This window comes from Somniosus microcephalus, chromosome 25 (genome assembly GCF_052327205.1).
Source record: "Somniosus microcephalus isolate GS21.2 chromosome 25, FLI_Smic_1.0, whole genome shotgun sequence".
Taxonomy (NCBI): Eukaryota; Metazoa; Chordata; class Chondrichthyes; order Squaliformes; family Somniosidae; genus Somniosus; species Somniosus microcephalus.
Window position 1 is genome coordinate 41,181,151 of NC_141011.1, and position 20,136 is coordinate 41,201,286.

Consider the following 20,136-nt stretch of genomic DNA (forward strand, 5'->3'; position numbering starts at 1 on the left):
TATTAAGAATGGCAGCCAGTCTTCCACCTCAGCACATTTGTGCCCTGTTTAATGCTACATTTGGCAATGATTCAGCTGATCGAGTGTATTCTATCTCTCACAGGGTAAATTGTAGGAATTTGCATCTCCAGCTCAGAGTTTTGCGTAACATGGGCACTTATCAGGAACTCAGGTGCACAGGTCAGCGCCGAGCCATTAAAATTATACCGTGTGAGGCATTCTGAGCTCAGCAGCCGAGGTCCCAGGCTCTGTGCCAGGAGCACTCATTTGTAAAATATACCTCCATATCCCGACTACTTCACTAATTTTTGAATCCCTCAGATTTGGGAATTAATACTGTGTTAGGTGCCAAGTTTCTAGTCAAATTGGAAATTTTATTCAGCAAATAGTCATCAATACTTTGAAATCCTCAGGGTGAAATAGTGCTCAAACACTGGAAACATGCTTGTAGATTGAAGAAGCACATGTTAGTCCTTTTTGCAATTATCAGTTGTGGAATGTCAATTAAATTGTCTTCTTGTCTCACTCATAACTAATTTACATAAAGCTTAGTTGATTAATTAGAGTAGGCGGGCCGGCCTGGTAATCATAGGTTTGTTACCTTGGGCCCACTGCCTGTGGCCTAAGCTGACAATGCAAAGTCCTGTTTTTATAAAAATCCTGCGGGCAGCTAAACAAGAATCAAAGAGCTATAAGTGGAGAATGCTGCCGAATCAACAGTACAAACATGGAAATATTTGCCAATGTGAAGATTTATATTTGTTTTCCTTGAGAAACCCAGATGAAGGGCCATGGCCTGTATTGAGAAGAGAGAGGAGATGAGGTAAATTAAGAGTAGTAGTGAATGGGTGACATAAAGCTTTCCTCCAAATCTATATGTTACAAATATTATATCTGTGTGCACTTCCTGTCAACTTTTGCCATTATAGATTCCTTATATGCCACCACTGGTAGGAGGGTGTAATTACAAGTTTGCATAGGGAATTGCCATTATAAATGCAGGCATAAGAATTTATAACGAAAATATAAAAATAAGGGAAGAATGAATAACTTTAAAATGAGGACTGAATTATGTGTGCGTGCTCTGGTCCAATTATTGCCCAACCTCTAACCCCACTTCACCCGAGGACGATACATGGTGATTAGTTTGAGCCCCGTTTAATGGCACACTTGGCAATGATTCAGCTGATTGAGTGTATTCCTATCTCTCACAGAGTAGAGTTTATGAATATGTGTATACTGCCACGGAAGATCGAATAGCGCAATAAACAAGTGCTAGGATGGCTTTACCAATGTGTATCTTCCTTAAACAATATTACTCAAACTCTAGAAACATGCATGTTTAGACTGTGCAGATTGGGGTAGCACAAAGCAGCCAGGAGATGAAACCAAGGAGTGCCACATACCTGTGCAAAGCCTCAGAAACACCAGGAAAATGATGGCTGATATTAATCATTGGGAGCCAAGTGTACTGGAGGATAAGGTCATTGAGATGCATTACCTTCATTCACTAAAACAAGCCACATCAGCAAAAAAAATGGTCGATTCACAATTTCATCCAAATGGTGTCCACTACACTCACTGTGGGGCTGAAGCCTGTCACTGCACCTAAATGAGCAGGTCAATGAATTCTGGCAAAGGCCATGAGCCAGTGTAAATCCATGCACATTACATTGCATTAAATTTACACTCTCATAATTTCTTTACCCCTTTTTCCCCTCTTCTCCTGAAGGTGTTGACTCTTGTTGGGGTATGGTTCCAAGGTGCCAGCAGCCTTAGCCAAGCAGGTAATCTTCATGTGGCAGACTGGAGAGAGAGTGGCAGCAGGCAATTTGACCATGCAGTTGTCAAAAGCTGAACCCTATTCTGCTCTCGCCCTCTAGCACTGTTGCCTCACAGCGCCAGGGACCCGGGTTCGAATCCGGCCTCGGGGGACTGTCTGTGTGGAGTTTGCACATTCTCCCCGTGTTTGCGTGGGTTTTCTCCGGGTGCTCCGGTTTCCTCCCACAGTCCAAAGATGTGCGGGTTAGGTTGATTGGCTATGATAAATTGACCCTTAGTGTTAGGGAGATTAAAATACGTGGGGTTACGGGGATCGGGTGGGATATGTGTCGGTGCAGGCTCGATGGGCCGAAATGGCCTCTATCTGCACTGTGAGGTTTCTGTGATTCTGTGACACTCACATGTATGTGCCCTTTGTAACAGCTGGCGACACTGGGTAGCAATCAGGAGCACTAACCCCAGCTGATTTCCCTCTCCCTTTTAGCCGAGGGGAGTAGAGGCCAATTGAAGCATCCTCCCAGCACCCTGCCCGAGACCTGCTAACTCAGGACAGACTGGGAATCAATCCTGAGACCGTCCTTGTTTGTAAGTCCCAGTGCCACACCCCATGATACATTCAAACTCTCTGCAATTTGGAAGAAACTCCATTTTTTAAAATTAAAAATAAATATGCCGCCCAGGAACACACAAAATAAGCAGTAAGAATGTTTTATCCCTTGTACTGCTGAATAAACAAAAGAACAATGACATTATTTATGAGTGCCTTAAAGATCAAAAACGTGTAAACTCTAGAATTAGTTTTTCTTATTAAGTATATTCCCAAGCTACTGTAAATGTAAAACAGCGTAGACAATCTATTCTTTGTTGTTGTTTTTCTCCTGCCTGTCTCCCTGTTGGACCCCCGACCCCCACCACTGCATCCATTCTACCTTACAGTAGACTTTTTTTTAAAGTGCAAATGTGTTGTAAATCTGAAATAATTCTGGAAATACACAGCAGGTCTGTTAGCATCCGTAATGAGTAAAGCCAGGCTACCACTTTAAATAGAGCCCCTTTGTCAGAGCAGTTCATAGAATTATACAGCACAGAAGGAGGCCATTCGGCCCATCGTACCTGTGCTGGCTCTTTGAAAGAGCTCTCCAGTTAGTCCCACTCCCCTGCTCTTTCCCCATAGCTCTGCAAATGTTTCCTCTTCAAGTATTTATCCAATTCCCTTTTGAAAGTTACTATTGAATCTGCTTCCACCGCCCTTTCAGGCAGCGTGAAAAAAATTCTCTTCATCTCCCCACTGGTTCTTTTATTAATGATCTTTAATCTGTGTCCTCTGGTTACTGATCCTCCTGCCAGTGGAAACAGCTTGTCCTTATTTAGTCTATCAAAACCCTTCATAATTTTGAATACTGAGACCTCTATTAGATCTCCCCTTAACCTTCTCTGCTGTAAAGAGAACAATCCCAGCTTCTCTCGTCTCTCCACATAACTGAAGTCCCTCATCCCTGGTAAAATTTTAGTCAATCTCCTCTGCACCCTCTCCAAGGCCTCCAGTTCAATGGGCGGTCTCCATATGAAATATCTTTTCTCTTTACAAATGCAGACAAACCCACTGCCTATTTCCAAACATTTTGTTTTAAAAGCTGCTCTATCTTCTCTGGATGGACATACTCATGGAACAACTCATGGTTGCTGTTATTCATTCCCTCAGAGGCAGAGGTGAGCAGTGAGTGAGGGAGGACCTTGTCTTTTCATTCTTCCCATTCTCTCCCAGATGTCTTGAGGTTGATAAAGTGTGTGTGTGTGTGTGTGTGTGTAAGTGTGTGTAAGTGTGTGTGTGTAAGTGTGTGTGTGTGTGTGTAAGTGTGTGTGTGTAAGTGTGTGTGTGTGTGTGTAAGTGTAAGTGTGTGTGTGTGTGTGTGTGTAAGTGTGTGTGTGTAAGTGTGTGTGTGTGTAAGTGTGTGTGTGTGTGTGTGTGTGTGTGTGTGTGTGTGTGTAAGTGTGTGTAAGTGTGTGTGTGTGCATGCCTCTCTTTTGTTTTAAGTCCCTTTTCTCATGCATCTATTTTTGGGGCATATTGCCTCTCTTTCTGTATTTTTAATTCCCTTCTTCTTTGTCCTCCAGGCTTGACACATCTGCAACAAAAGAAGACAGTGCACTCTTGTAGCTGAATGCCATTTGTGGTCAGGGACTGCCCAGGTGTGAGTCACTCCTCCAATTTTTTTCTACCACGCTGGGTGGTGTTTCAGTCTTTGCTTGCCATCGCCCACAGGACAGACTGAGCACTGAGCAGGACTTGAACCTGCGTCTGTTCTTGGGCTGAGACCAGGGTGGGGGCGGTGGAAATAAAACAAAATTGTTGGTGGAGACGGAGTCTTAAATTGCTTTAATATCAAGGGTACTGGGCAGGTCTATCTGTTCAAACATGGCCTGCTCACCAGCCAATGTCAGTCCATGAAGCCCAATTCATATTCAGGCTGCAAGTCCCTGTTGGTCATGAATTTGAATCATTTTTTAATTACAAGTGTAAATGCTATATAATGATTTCATCGGCCAGTATTAATGATCTGGTATGAAGTTGGATATGGGCCAGGGTAAGGTTAAAGTGATTCACGTCTGGTACATGTAAATGGCCATCAAGATCTAAGTGTGGTCTCTCAGGGGCACTATACCTTACTGGATTGGTCTCCAGTTTAGCTCCATGTCCCAGGGCAGCAGCAACTTTGTAAAGTGTCAGTGCTGCATTCGGAGGTGCCAGAAACCACCTATAGAAGTGGGTATCACGGCCAGCTGAGGAGCCAGGAGACCGTCGGTGGCTAACAGACATTGCACTTGGCAGTGCCAAGCACCTATTTTTCTGGCAGTGTGTGGGGGGCAGGGGAGGGGGCTGAGTTCGCAGCCCACCAGTAAGGACCAGCTGTGCTGTTTTCCTGTATGGAACCTTCCCCGAACAGGAGGGAAGACCCGGCAGCCACAAATGGCTCAAGCGACGCCTCGTGCCCTGTTCTTTTCCTGTTGCACTGGTGCTGTGGGAACTGCAGTGCACGAGGGTGGAAAACTGTACTGCAACCAGAGCCCCAGTGTGGTACAGAGACGACTCTTGATGTAATGCTATAGCATACAGGGGACGCCACTGCAAACCGTAGCCTCGGTTTGTACCCAATCCCAGGGCAAATGTAATAGGCCGGGGCTGAAACAGTTAAATTATGGATGTCGTTCCAAATTTAATGAAAAGTCAGTGTCGTCAATTTCAGCCAGAGTTAACCGCTGCCACTCGCAGCAACCCAATCAACAGCCCGCCTGCCCGCCCTTCACATCGTGGTGAGTCTTTGCACAGACAAGGACGAGAAGCACATTTGAAATTGCACTTGAGAAAAACACTAATTATCCCATCGGTTACCAGCAGACAGGGAGCCGCGCTTCTCCTACTGTTGGACAGGATGCTTGCTTGTCTGCAGCAAGTCTGAACATCTCCCTCCAGGAGATAGCACAAGCAACATCCAACATGTGCCTGGATTGCGAGCATGTTCAGTCACGTCTTGCTGCAAGACATAATCTTTAAAATATATATAAAGACAATGAAAAAAACACATGTTTTCAGCAGACTAGCGACTTGTGCTAAAACCAATTTTCACAATTAAAAGCACTCTGGCTTCTCTCATTGGAGAAAGCGCAGATGTTACAGCTGGAGGTGTTTGAGAATCTTGCATTCTGGTTCATTTTCTGGCCAGACTGCAGTTTGAAATTATACTTCTGTTACAAAGGCAGGTATTTGCTGTCTGGCGTGCAGTGGGACGCACAGGGCACACATCGAAAGTGACACAGTCACTTCAACAGAACGTAGAAGTTGCATTAACTTAATCTTCAATAAAACTTTAACATCAGTTGCACATCACATTTAGACAATGTAATCTCTGCAAAGAGAAGAGAAAGTGAAGAGAGGAAGAAAAGCAAAGAAAATATCACAAGAGACTGAGGCTGAACGTATCTCGTTTTTGCTGATGAATTAATAAAGGACCACATTTTTTTCATATAACGAATTGACTTTCTTAACAATATATTTCGATCAAAAATATGAAAGAGCAGACTCACGGTCCAGGTAGCTGACTTAGCAGTACTTGATTGCTGAAAAGTGACTTCGAATAAATGTGGTCCCGGGTAGTCTGTGTTGGAAGGGATTGCTGGAGCAGGCGACATAGTGTCAAACGTGGAGCTCGGCTGCGAGTAGGGAGACGGCGTCGGGACATTCGAGGCGTGCTCCGAGTTGTAAGGGCTGGCGGAGGATGCACGGTTGGTGATACTCTGATCCATGCTGCTGTTTAGCAAATTAAACTGGGACTAGAGAGGGAAAGGGGTGGGGATAAGAAGAGAAACAACCAGGTAAGGACTTGCAACATCCACTTATTTCAGACTATTAAGAAAACACACACATCAGACAGCTGTCACTACAGTTCAGCTCCTGGAATCCTTTTTTTTTCCTGTTGCCCCATGTAAAGACTTGTCAAATAATTAATCGTAAATGTATCATTCAGACAAATATGAAGGGAAAAATGTCAGTTTGGGGCTTGTTGTTTCCTCTTGTTCCTTTCTCCGACCACTGAGCTCTGAAGGTTTGTTTTTTGGAGTATTGTTTTTGGCCATCAGTTTACTTCTAACTGTTTGGTGATTGCGGCAGAAATCCGGCTGAATTGCTCAAGCTGTTTTTTTGTGTTTCATTCACATAACTCCACGCAAGGAAGGAGCCCTGTACAAATGGATGAACAAAAATCATTCAAAAAACATCTTTCTTTCAGGGCTAAGTATCAGTCTGGGTTAATGAAGGAGTTAAAATCTACTAGGCTGAAAATTCCAGAGGAGTAGTTAATTGAAAAATAATCCAAGAAAATCGTCAAATAAACTTATTGGGAGATTGTTTAAAAAAAAATCCCCCCCGAACCCCATTTTTCTCCTCTCCTGAAGGTCTTAGCTTGAGCTGGTATTCACGTCCACGGTTGTCAGTGTCTCTCTGCTACCTCACGTGCCAGCTTAGACAGTGCATGTGGGCAGGCTATTCCACCACATGGTGCATCACAGCTGAGCTCAATCTATCCTCACCTGATGCGTACGCGCACACACCATTAGGGGCAGTAATCAAGGGCAGGAATCCCCATCCCAACCCCGTGGTACTGAGGCCAGTGATAGCATTGCAGCTGCGGTGGTGACTGAGATCAGCTAATTCAACACAGATCCAGGAATGAACCTGGAGTCTTCCTGTTCTATATGGATCCACAGTACATGGCCCATTTACTGTCATTGGCGGATCACTGTCACTGCTTTCAAGGGCGCCCTATGGCGGATGGTAACACAGTATACTACAGGGGTCATTTTATCGTCTTATGGTTGGAATACTGGGATCACTTTTGACTTTTGGGCGACCAACCGGCGGAACGCGCTGATCAGCCGCCCATTCCAGCGCCGAAGAAGCCCCCACCATTTTGAGGCCCAGGCCTCATTTAAATTTACAGTAGAGGACACTAAAAAAATCCCAGTAATAGTAGAAAATCAAGGGGCAAAAGGGAGGGAGGAACTTAAAACAATCACTATCACTAGAGAAAAAGTGCTAGGCAAACTTATGGGTCTAAAAGCTGACAAGTTCTATGGATCTGATGGCCTGCATCCTAGGGTCTTAAAAGAAGTGGCTACAGAGATAGTGGATGCATTGGTTGTAATCTTCCAAAATTCCCTTGATTCTGGAAAAATCCCAGTGGATTGGAAAACCGCAAATTTAACGTCCTTATTCAAAAAAGGAGGGAGACAGAAAGCAGGAAACTATAGGCCAGTTAGCCTAACATCTGTCATTGGCAAAATGCTCGAATCCATTATTAAGGAAGTAGTAGCAGGGCAGGGAAAATCATAATACAATCAAACATGGTTTTATGAAAGGGAAACTGTGTTTGACAAACCTATTAGAGTTCTTTGAGGAGGTAACGAGCAGGGTGGATAAAGGGGAACCAGCAGATGTAGCGTATTTGGATTTCCAAAAGGCATTCGACAAGGTGCCACATAAAAGGTTACTGCATAAGATAAGAGCTCATGGTGTTGGGGGTAATATATTAGATTGGATAGAGGATTGGCTAACTAACAGAAAACAGAGAGTCGGGATAAGTGGGTCATTTTCAGGATGGCAATCTGTAACTAGTGGGGTGCCATAGGGATCAGTGCTGGGGCCTCAACTATTTTCAATCTATATTAATGACTTGGATGAAGGAAGCGAGTGTCTTGTAGCCAAATTTGCAGACGATACAAAGATAGGTGGGAAAGCAAGTTGTGAGGAGGACAAAAAGGGCTGGATTTTGTCAATGGGGACGTGATGGAGGCGGGACTCCCACTTTTTGGGTTGTAGTCCCACCTCCATCGACTTGTGGCCAACCCGCGCTATTTTCCCTTGATTGACCTTGTTAAGCCCGCCCAGCGGGCTCAGCAGGCCAATTAAGGGACACCTGGTTACTGGTGACGTCAGTGATTGATGTGGTGTATGTGCCTTTAAGAGCCCCAGGTGTGCGTAATGCCGGTAATTGCCACTTGGGCTATATAAGCCTGTGTATTGTGTATATCCTTTAGAACCCCCCCCCAGGCTTTGCTTAGTAAATACCTATGAACCAACTCCTGTCTTCAGTGTCTTTATCTACACACGGACACTACAGTGGCGACGAGGTGGAAACGGACTTACCTGCAATTCGGCAGCACCTCAAGGACATCGATTCCTCGGGCGTCCAGAAGACTCAAGGAAGTGAGAGAAACTGTGGTTTCACCAGCTGGCCAAGCTGGTGACAGGTACTGCGCTAATCCTTCCTGGGCGTCAGGCTGGGGCTCCAGCGGCTGGCTCTACAGCTGAGACAGGCAGCAAAATCGGAGGCAAGCAATAACGGACTGGGAGGGAGCACTCAGGAGACGGCCGGCGCAGCAAGCAGGTCAGCGTTCAGACCTCCGGCGGGAACGAGTCTCCAACAGTGAATAAACGGAAACCGCAGTAAAACAGCGTTGTTATCGGCAGCAGCAGCGGGAAAGCGCGGGAAGCACCATATCTTTGCTACAGAAAAAAAAAAGCGCGGGAAGCGCCATATCTTTTCTGAAATGCCTAAATCTGGTAATATTGATGCTTTTGATAGCGAAATAGAGGATTGGACCACATACGTGGAAAGAGTAGAGGTATATTGCACTGCAAATGGAATAGAAGATGAAAAAAAAGCTTCAGTACTTCTGAACTTAATGGGCGCAAAGACATACGGGCTGTTACGAAACTTAATCACTCCAGCCAAACCAAAGGACAAGAATTTTAAAGAAATTGTTGATACCCTGCAGGAGCACTTAAACCCAACACCGCTGCTGATAGCGGAACAATTCAAGTTCTTCAAGAGAAATCAACACAAGAATGAAAGTAACGCTGATTACCTAACCGAATTAAGAAAGCTATCAAAGTACTGCCAATTCGGGGCAGGACTATCAGATTATCTTCGAGACAAATTCGTTTGCGGTCTCTTAAGTGAAGGAACACAAAAAAGACTGCTTTCTGAAAAAGATTTAACATTGGACAAAGCTTTCAGTATGGCTGTATCATATGAAGCAGCAGCAAAAGGAGCTGCAGAGATACAACAAAAGACACAGGACTTCGGCACCCATGAAATGACACAGGGGTTCAGAAGATGTTATCGCTGCGGCAGATCCACCCATAACCAGAGGGACTGCTGGTTCAAGGGCAAAGCATGCAGGCAATGCGGGAAGATTGGACACATTGCACGGGTATGCCAATCTGGACAAAATAAATCCACTGACAGAGAACAAAAAATCAATAAAGAAAAGTACAGGAAGGTACAAATGATGACGGACAGTAGCTCCGAAGACCAGAAGAGCGATAGCGACTTCAAAAACAAGAGACTAAGCTGTCTCAAATTACATAATGTACTTGCCAAAGAGGATTACCAAACCATTTGGGTTACCCTCACAATAGCAGGGTCCCCAGTTAAAATGGAGCTAGATACAGGATCAGCTCTAACCGTAATAAATCGACGAGATTACGAGAGGCTATTTTCGCATATACCTCTAAAAGACACATCCATTATCTTAAAAACATATACGGGGCAGAAAGTATACCCCAAAGGAAAAATAAGGGTGCCTGTTGTATACAACGGCAAAGAAATACAAAAGTTGTATTTATACATTCTACAAGATGGTGGTCCACCATTGTTGGGACGTGAATGGATCAGGAAGATACGTTTAGACTGGCACTCCATTCAGGCACTGACGGTGACCAGTAAGGAAAAAAACAATGATGACATCATACCTGAACGATTAAAAGACATCTTGGCCAACGCCAAAGAAGTGTTTCAAGAGAAACTAGGAACCTTGAAAGGCATCACCGCCTCAATAAAAGTGGAAGATGCAGCAATTCCCAAATTTTTTAAGGCAAGACCGGTGCCATACGCAATACGTCCAGCAGTCGAGGCAGAGCTGGAGAATTTGGAAAAAGCAGGCGTATTATCCAAAATAGATTGGAGCGAATGGGCAACACCCATCGTTCCAGTCATGAAAAAAGCATTGAAAAATAACTCTGAAGAACAGAGAAAAATTCGCATCTGTGGTGACTTCAAGGTGACTGTAAACCCGGTCCTTCACACAGTACAGTATCCTCTTCCGAGGATAGAAGATATTTTCGCCTCACTATCCGGAGGGAAACGTTTCACCAAAATTGACTTGGCACAGGCATATCTACAGATGGAGGTTGAGGACGCCTCTAAAAAGTATCTCACAATAAACACACACAAAGGCCTGTACCAGTACAATCGACTGGTTTTTGGAGTAGCATCAGCTCCAGCTATCTGGCAAAGAGCTATGGAGCAAGTCCTGCAAGGGATTCCGGGGACTCAATGCTACCTAGACGACATCCTTATAACAGGAGAAAACGACAACGAGCACCTTGCCAATTTGGAGCAGGTGCTCACTAGGCTGAAAGAACGGGGCCTACGAGCAAATCGCCCCAAGTGCGAATTTTTCCAAAATCAGATATCATATTGTGGCCACATAATTAATAATGAAGGGTTGCATAAGTCACCTGAAAAAATTGAAGCAGTTATAAAAGCCCCAGCACCTGAAAATGTTTCACAATTAAGGTCATTCCTGGGATTAATAAATTACTATCATAAATTTTTACCGAACTTATCAACTCTTCTACACCCTCTTAATGAACTTCTACAGACAGGAGTGATTTGGAAATGGAACGAACACTGTAAACGTGCCTTCCATAAATGCAAAGACTTAATCACATCCGAAGAAGTTTTGGCTCATTACAACCCATCACTACCAATCAGACTGGCGTGCGATGCATCCCCTTACGGCATAGGAGCAGTATTATCCCATAAATTCCCTGATGGCTCAGAACGGCCGATAGCTTTTGCGTCACGCTCATTAAACTCAGCTGAGCGTAACTATGCCCAAATAGACAGGGAAGCACTCAGCCTGGTATGGGGAGTGAAGAAATTCAACCATTACCTACACGGACAAAAATTTACCTTGTTGACTGACCATCAACCCCTCATCTCCATATTCAACCCTAAAAAAGGTGTTCCCATTATGACAGCACAAAGGCTACAGAGGTGGTCCCTTTTTCTAGGGGCACACCAATACAACATAGAATACAAAGGGTCAAAACAGCATGGGAATGCTGACGGTTTATCGCGCCTACCGTTGCCAACGATAGAAGAGGCACCTACAGTAGACCCAGTAGAGATATTCCACTCTACCATAGTGGAATGTCTACCAGTGACAAATTCTGCCATTGAAAGGGAGACAAGAAATGACCCGACTCTCTCACGGGTCTACGATTTAACAGTGAAGGGATGGCCAGCACATGGCGAACCACTGTTGCCAGCATTCTCGCAAAGAAGAGAACAGCTGTCAGTGTGCCGAGGAACTTTGATGTGTGGATCCAGAGTGGTGATTCCACCCAAACTCCAGGATAAAGTGCTAAAGCAGCTTCACGAGGGGCATCTGGGTGGAGTGAAAATGAAGAACCTAGCTAGGGCGTTTGTATGGTGGCCAGGTATCGATGGAGACATCGAAGACATGACCAAGAGCTGCCTAGGATGCCAGAAGGTCCAAAACGCTCCACCACAGGCCCCTCTACATCCATGGGAGTGGCCCTCATCTCCCTGGCAAAGGGTGCACATCGACTTTGCTGGTCCATTTATGGACTCAATGTTCTTAATCGCGGTTGATGCACACTCCAAGTGGCCGGAGGTAATAAAGATGTCCTCCACCACCACGGAAAAAACCATCACAGTATTAAGGACCATATTTGCCAGGAATGGGCTGCCGGAACAGATCTGTTCTGATAATGGACCGCAATTTGTGTCCGAAGAATTCAGAAAGTTCTTAAAAAAACAATGGGGTAAAGCACTACACGTCCGCCCCATACCATCCCGCCACCAATGGATTGGCTGAAAGGTTTGTCCAGACCTTCAAGAAGGCCATAAAGGCCATGGGTAATGAAGACACAAAACTTCAGCACAAGGTGGATAGCTTCTTATTCGCATACAGGAATGCAACACATATGGTTACCAACCAAACTCCCGCCATGATGTTCTTCAATAGAAACCTAAGATGCCGGCTGGATTTGGTCAAGCCCAACATCAGAAGGGACGTGGAGAACCGGCAGTTTCAAGGCATGAATGAAAGGCCAACTAGGGCCTTCCAGATAGGCCAACAGGTTTTGGATCGGGACTACCGTACCGAGAAATGGCAGCCTGGAACTATCTGCACACGACTAGGACCACTGATGTATACCGTGGACATCGGAGAAAGCATAATAAGGCGCCATGCTGACCAAATCATAAAGTCATCCGAAAAGGGACAACCTACACCACCACTCTATACATCTAACGATGAAGTAGAGATACCCATATCTACCTCCGATCCGGTGATACTGGAACCCGATGAACCCGACACTGGCATTCAAGCCGAATCAGCCTTGCCAGAAGAACCTACTACACCACCAGAAACTACTACACCCCCGAGGCGTTATCCGGACCGAGTCAGGAAGCCTCCTGAGAGACTAACTTATAATTAATTAATTACAGCAATGTATATTATTTAGCATATAACATGTAATTAATAATTACTTAAAATATGATGTACTGGTTAGCTAAAAGGGGAGGAATTGTGGTGTATGTGCCTTTAAGAGCCCCAGGTGTGCGTAATGCCGGTAATTGCCACTTGGGCTATATAAGCCTGTGTATTGTGTATATCCTTTAGAACCCCCCCAGACTTTGCTTAGTAAATACCTATGAACCAACTCCTGTCTTCAGTGTCTTTATCTACACATGGACACTACAATTGACATTTCATCTGTCAAGAGCTTTTGACAGATGAAAAATCAGCGTTTGACAGCTCTGTGAAGCTGTCAAACACTGACAATCTGTCTTCTAACTTGAGTCCTTCTACTCAGACTCAGTTAGAGATCTCTCCAGACCAGAAAGCAGAATGCTGCAGATTTTGATATTTCAGCGGCCATTCTGCTTTCTGTGCTGGTGAGATGAAGGACTCCCGAGACCTGAAGGAAGGAAGCCTGCAGGAGAAAGTAAAGGTAAGTAAAAATTATTAAAACACTTTACACACACCTCACACACTTACCTCTGCACACATGCACCCATCACTCACCTGCACAACGGTCATCTTGACCCCGCCAACCCCTGCAGACTGGCGGTCCGCCTCGCTAACTTGACGTGGTTCGGAGCCGTCGGGAAGCCCACACTTCAGGGCTAAAAATAGGGATTAGGCAAAAAACTGCCCGTTAACTACCTGTTAACAGGCAGTTAATTGGCACTAATCCCCTTCCCGCCTCGGGGAGGCGGCTCCCAGCACAGGTCGGATACCCTCCTCCTGGGACATTGGCACGGAGGCGGGTTGGGGGCGGGATGGGTTCGTGCCCCCTGATTCTGCAATTTTCCCACCACTCCTGCCTCCAAGGGGCTTGGAAATTCGAGCCCAAAGAGTCTGAAAAGGGATATAGATAGGTTAAGTGAGTGGGCAAGAATTTGGCAGATGGAGTATAATGTGGGAAAATGTGAAGTTATCCACTTTGGTAGGAAGAATAGAAAAGAAAAATATGATTTAAATGGAGAAAGACTACAGAATGCAGCGGGACAGAGGTATTTGGGTGTCCTCGTACATGAAACACAAAAAGTTAACATGGAAGGCAAATGGAATGTTGGCCTTTATTTCAAGGGGGATAGAGTATAAAAGTAGGGAAGTCTTGCTACAACTGTACAGGGCGCTGGTGAGACCACATCTGGAGTACTGTGTACAGTTTTGGTCCCCTTATTTAAGGAGGGATATACTTGCATTGGGGCAGTTCAGAGAAGGTTCACTAAGTTGATTCCTGGGATGGAACGGTTGCCTTATGAGGAAAGGTTGAGCAGGTTGGGCCTATACTCATTGGAATTTAGAAGAATGAGAGGTGATCTTATTGAAACATATAAGATACTGAGGGGGTTGGACAGGTTAGATGCTGAGAGGATGTTTCCCCTTGCGGGGAAATCTAGATCGAGGGGGCATAGTCTCAGAATAAGGGGTCGCCCATTTAAGACAGAGGTGAGGAGGAATTTCTTCTCTCAGAAGGTCGTGAATCTTTGGAATTCTTTACCCCAGAGAGCTGTGGAAGCTGAGTCATTGAATATATTCAAGGCTGAGATAGACAGACAGATTTTTGAGCAACAAGGGAGTCAAGGGTTATGGGGAACGGGCAGGAAAGTGATCAGATCAGATCAGCCATGATCTCATTAAATGGCGGAGCAGGCTCGAGGGGCCGAACGGCCTGCTCCTGCTTCTTACGTTCTTAAATTTGGCAGGCAGCTGCAGGGCGTCAAACTGGTGTCCTGATGCAGCTCACCGGATTGAAGCCTCAAGATCAGGTAGTGGTGTCTTTAAGGAGCGCTAATGCAGCCACTCAGCACTGGCTGCCTATTTCGACGTCTGCTTGTCTTTCACATCAGGCGGGCCTCGTGCGAGAAGACAGCGGTATGTTTTTAAAAAAAAATTATCTCGTTACTACCCCGTTCACTCTGAAAAATAGGATGGTTGTGAGACAAAAATTGAGTTATCAATCTTAGCCAGTCTGTCATGAACAGGCAAGGATCATGGGCCTCGGTACCCACCCAACACGAGGAAGAAAAACTAGCGACTTGTTACATTGCAGTGTTGATGGGGACCAGGGAGCAGATGCCTGCCCCACCCTCTGTCAGGCGGAGGTGGTGAACCAGAAGACCTGAGAGAGGGTAGAAAGTACCAAAGTCAAGAACAAAGAGACAGGTGTAATGAAATGTGCCACACACCCTTCACCAGGGCACAGCAATGCAATCAGTAACCCAACGATGTCATTGCCTCTCCAATCCCAGCCTGCACTGGGAATTTATTTGTTTTAATTTTTAAAAAGCCACATTACATGTACAGTACAAAGACTGCATGGTAAAAGCTCTGTGACAACACAGTGTATACCGCCCTGGCAGTTTTCTCTGTCAACTAACATTGGGGGTCTCTCGGGATGCGGTCTTGCCAGCTGATCCAGCAGCTGGGACAGGGTCCATTTCAGGGAATTGGACATAACTTGAAAAGGAAAACATTGTAGGGCTATGGGGAAAGAGCAGGGGAGTGGGACTAGTTGGAGAGCTCTTTCAAAGAACCGGCACAGGCACGATGGCCTCTTTCTGTGCTGTATCATTCTATTACTGAATTCAGCAAAGTGTGCTTCCTCTCTTGGGTTCTGCATTACATGGTATTTACATTATCTGTACAAGTAGCAGATTTTGCGATCGAATGCTTTTACCTATATACGTGTGCCGAGCTAGCCCTGCAGAAAAAGTTTTAGTGTGAAACTGATGAAGTTGTTTTCCAAGTTAGAGCTGCCAGCGGGGAGCCTCACCTGTCGGCTGCACATATTGGGAAACGGCGGGCAGCGGCACTCGGAAAGCTGACGATTGTACGTTTACGGGTCTCTTAACTACAAGTTCAGTTCCCGCACTCACTGGTACGTCACTTATAATCAGAAGTGCGTTTAAATTGTCTACATTCCGCTCTTTCACTGGCCACCCGAGCGTGTTTAAATTACATAGGGGGCTACTTTTGCACCCCAAAAAAGTTAGCACCCCGCGTCCGAAATTCACTGGTAGCGCCCCAAGAGAGAGATGGGGCACTATTGGAAGTGAATATCACGGCGCTACGTGCAGCAGCGCCAGGCGCTGTGGTACTGCAGGCTTTCCTCCCCTTATTAAAGGGGAGGGGCCTAGCGCAGCGCGACCTGGGACCCAGCTGGGCCACCAGGGATCGGGAGTGCTGGCAAAAGAGCCCCCGTGGGGGGGGCTGCACAGGATGCCAGGGACAGCAACGGGGGCAGGTGCTGGCAGGCAGCCAGCAACAAAAATGGCCGCCCGGCACCCCCCCCTTAATTTCCGCTGCCCTGGCCGCAGGTAGGCCCCCTTGACCCTGCCGGACATAGCGTCTGGCGGTAAGTCAGGGGGCGCTACCGAAGATCGCGGCCGGGGTGCTGCGCACGGCGATGACGTCATCGCCGGAGGCGCAGCGCCGCGGGGTGCTAACGGTTACCGCCATCGCTAACCTCCCGCTGAATTTCGCGGGAGGCGTTAGCGACACCGCGCCCGGGCGCTAGTTGCTTTGTGCCCCGTTAGCGCTCTGAGAGGCGCAAATCAAACAAATTTTTCCCCCATAGAATTTACAGCATAGAAACAGGCCATCCGGCCCAACTATTAGCTGCTGTTTATGCTCCTGTTGAGCCTCCTCCCGCTCTATTTACTTCAACTCACCCTATCAACATATTTTTATATTCCTTTCTCCCACCACTTGAGCCTCCTCCCAACCTTTCTCATCTAACTCTATCAGCATAGCCTTCTATTCCTTTCTCCCTCATGTGCTTATCTAGCTTTCCTTTAAGTGCATTTATGCTAGTCGCCTCAACCACTCCGTGTGGCAGAGAGCTTCGCACTCTCACCACTCGGAGTAAAGAGGTTTCTCCTGAATTCCTTATTGGATTTATTAGTGACTATCTTATATTTATGACCCCTAGTTTTGGTCTGCCCCCACAAGTGGAAACATCTTCTCCAAGTCTTCCCCTTCATAATTTTAAAGAGCTCTATCAGGTCACCTCTCAGTTTTCTCTTTTCTAGAGACAAGAGCCCCAGCCTGTTCAGTCTTGCCTGATCGTTGTACCCTCTCAGTTCTGGCATTATCCTTGTAAATCTTTTTTGCACTTTCTCTAGTGATTTTATATCCTTTTTGTAATATGGAGACCAGAACTGTGCACAGTACTCTAGCTATTCGGATGGTGCAGTAACCAGCTGGTGTTACAGTCGAGTTGAATTCAAGTCTTTCTTTCTTTCATAGATCACATTAACTGTTTCAAAAATGTGCACTGATCTCCCCTTCCCTTCCCCTCCCTCCTTTACTAGAAAAAAGCCACATTTACAATGGGAAAGAGTGTGCGCTAATACCTTTTTAACGGAATACATTGTTCGGACTTGTCCAACTGAATCCAAAAGTCAGTCAACAGAGACAACACTTGTGTTTCCAATAGTAGACAGATAAGAGTGGGGGTGGGGCGGGAGGGGGGTGCGGTGGGTGCCTGGCTTCTTGTTTGAATGGGACATTTATTTTTTGTTATTTTTCTTTCGCCCTTCTTCTTGGCCGGGCTGGCTTTGAGCTGATGGTATTGACGGGCTAGTCCAGGTTAAAAGCCGGGACTAATTAACTGCATAACTTCCACTCAGACAACAGCACAGGCGCAGGTATGTACATGCAGAGGAACCAGCCGTGGAGGTGATGATTGTGCACACACTGGGGCTGGCTGTCCTATTACGCGCCATAAAATTCAGGAGTTAGCAATGATCGACGGTCACTTCTTTTTCAGCATGGGAGGAAGTGATTCCATATATGGGTAGTAGCACTCCAACCCCTGCCCCTCAGAACTTTCTATGAACACAAATACTACGAACGTCAGTTGTCTTTAACCTGCTGTCCTCTCTCACTCGTTGGAACAGGGGCTAAAGAATAGAATTCACCAAATATTTGCTGTAACGTGAATGAAATGTTCTCACTTCTTCAATTCAAGAGCCAGGGAAAGGGAGGGGAGCAGCAAAGGACGAATTTCTAACCCAAAGATTGTTCACCTGTCCTGGGTGCCCTGCCGCTGGCTTCCTCGTGACCTCTGATAACCAGCCAAGTAGTGAACGTGAATGGAGTTAATAATTGAAACTTTTACTTGGTTATATAACTGGTGGGAGCATTGCTGGGCCCTAAACGAGTTATAATCAATGGCGGCCCAGGGAGGAAAGAAACCTGACGGGAAGGCTCTGGGGAGGTAGATCTGCCACCCTGAGAAACGGGGTAAGACTTGTCAAGCGTTGATGGTATGAGGTGTTGCCAAATTGATAGGGGAGTTAGGCCCCAGGAAGCTTTGGTTTCTGGATGACCTCGGGCATATCTGGGACTTTGGGACTTTGATGGCAGCTATGGCTGAGTTGGTAGCGCTCTCACCTCTGAGTCAGAAGGTTGTGGGTTCAAGTCCCACTCCAGGGACTTGAGCACATAATCATAGGCTAACGCTCCAGTGCAGCGCTGAGGGAGTGCTGCTACATTGGAGGTGCCGTCTTTCGGATGAGACGTTAAACTGAGGCCCCGTCTGCCCGCTCAGGTGGATGTAAAAGATCCCATGGCACTATTTTGAATAAGAACAGGGGAGTTCTCCCTGGTGTCCAATATTTTTCCCTCAACCAAGACCTAAAAACAGACTATCTCATCATTATCACATTGTTTGTGGGACCTTCCTATGCACAAATTGGTTGGCGTGTTTCCTACATTATAACAGTGACTACACTTCAAAAAACTTAATTGGCTATAAAGCGTTTTGGGACGTCCTGCGGTCATGAAAGGCGCTAAAAGAATGTAAGTCTCTTTGTTACTTTGAGATGCATTCCTCCTTTTTCTCCCTTTGTTGTAAACTTTACGCAGCGTCCTCAGCGTTCGCTGGTCAAGTGCGTCCCACCGGCCACAGTACTCAGCACCAATGTTCCCTGTGAGCTGCGCTTTGTTCTGCGCAACCTGTTTCTTTTACTACGTGGTCCCTTTAAATTTCTGCGCACGTGCGTTAGTGAAAAAGCCGGTGAGCGGCCTGCGCGGGACCTTTCCCATTACTGCGCGGCTGCGAGGGAACATTGCTCATCACCTGCTGACCGATGAATTTGCCCTCTATGCCCTGCTTCCTTGCAGTTGTGATTGCAGAGTGTGTGACATATCCTTCCTGTCAATCTTAGCACAGCGCTGTCATTGACTGGTCAGGAAAGATAACTGGGGAACAGAGGTGATGTTCGAAAACATGCATACATGTCTCAAAAGCTGTCAGAGATTTTGAGGTAGCAGTTGGGTGTGCATTGCACAGTTTTATGGGCGTAAAACGGGTGCAATGCTAAAAATTTAGTGACGGGATGGCTAATCTGTGCGTGCGTTTGAGCCTCTGCTAGATTCATTCAGCCCATTTTTTAGGCGGCACAGGTGGCTGCCTAAAAAAGGGGTTAGGCCCCTTGCTTATGTTAATTATAGACCTAACTCCTGCTGAAGGACCCCTCTGGAAAACCTGTTCCCGATGAGAGGACCAGGAGGCGGACCTGCCCTGCTCGCAATTCTTCAGCAGCCGCCAACGAGAGGTAAGTTTTTCTAAAATAACAGTTTAAAAAAAAGACCTTCTTGTGGAGCAGGGAGGAGCAGGAACGCTCCTCCGACTTCAGAGTCGTCGTGATTGCCCCCTGCCCCCCGCCCCCCATATCCATTTCCAATCCCCCCCTCCTGGGAGTTATCTTTGGGCTGCTGCTGGCAAGCTAAACGGGCCGACATAATCTGCAATATGCGAGCTGCCTGTGGAGGCGCGATAGTTGACGGCAGCCCGTGCATAAAATGGTCATGAGGCCCAAGGCCCAATTTTGGGCTGGCCTCAGGTCTCCAAGCTGGGGGCGTGTGCTGACAACGTATTTTGCAAACCGCTGATATTCCCATGGTGAAACTGACATAAGGCCACACCTTCTACAGGCTGTGTCCCGTTAGGGGGCTCTAGGGGGGGAGGAACTAAATACAATTAAAATCACTAAGGAAGTGGTACTTGGTAAAATAATGGGGCTCAAGGCGGATAAATCCCCTGGACCTGATGGCTTGCATCCTAGGGTCTTGAGGGAAGTAGCGGTAGGGATTGTGGATGCATTGGTAATAATTTTCCAAAACTCACTGGACTCAGCAAAGGTCCCGGCAGATTGGAAAACTGCTAATGTAACACCC

At 46.3% G+C, this 20,136-nt stretch overlaps 1 protein-coding gene across 1 annotated transcript in view; it reads right to left on the reverse strand.

Moving 5' to 3' along the window:
• The window catches only part of tp73 (tumor protein p73), a 143,756-nt gene that overhangs the window by 65,561 nt on the left and 58,059 nt on the right, over window positions 1-20,136 (reverse strand). Inside the window, exon 3 of the mRNA XM_085967271.1 lies at window positions 5,866-6,111. Coding sequence (XP_085823397.1) covers window positions 5,866-6,111 — 246 coding nt within the window. The remainder of the gene's footprint in view (window positions 1-5,865; window positions 6,112-20,136) is intronic.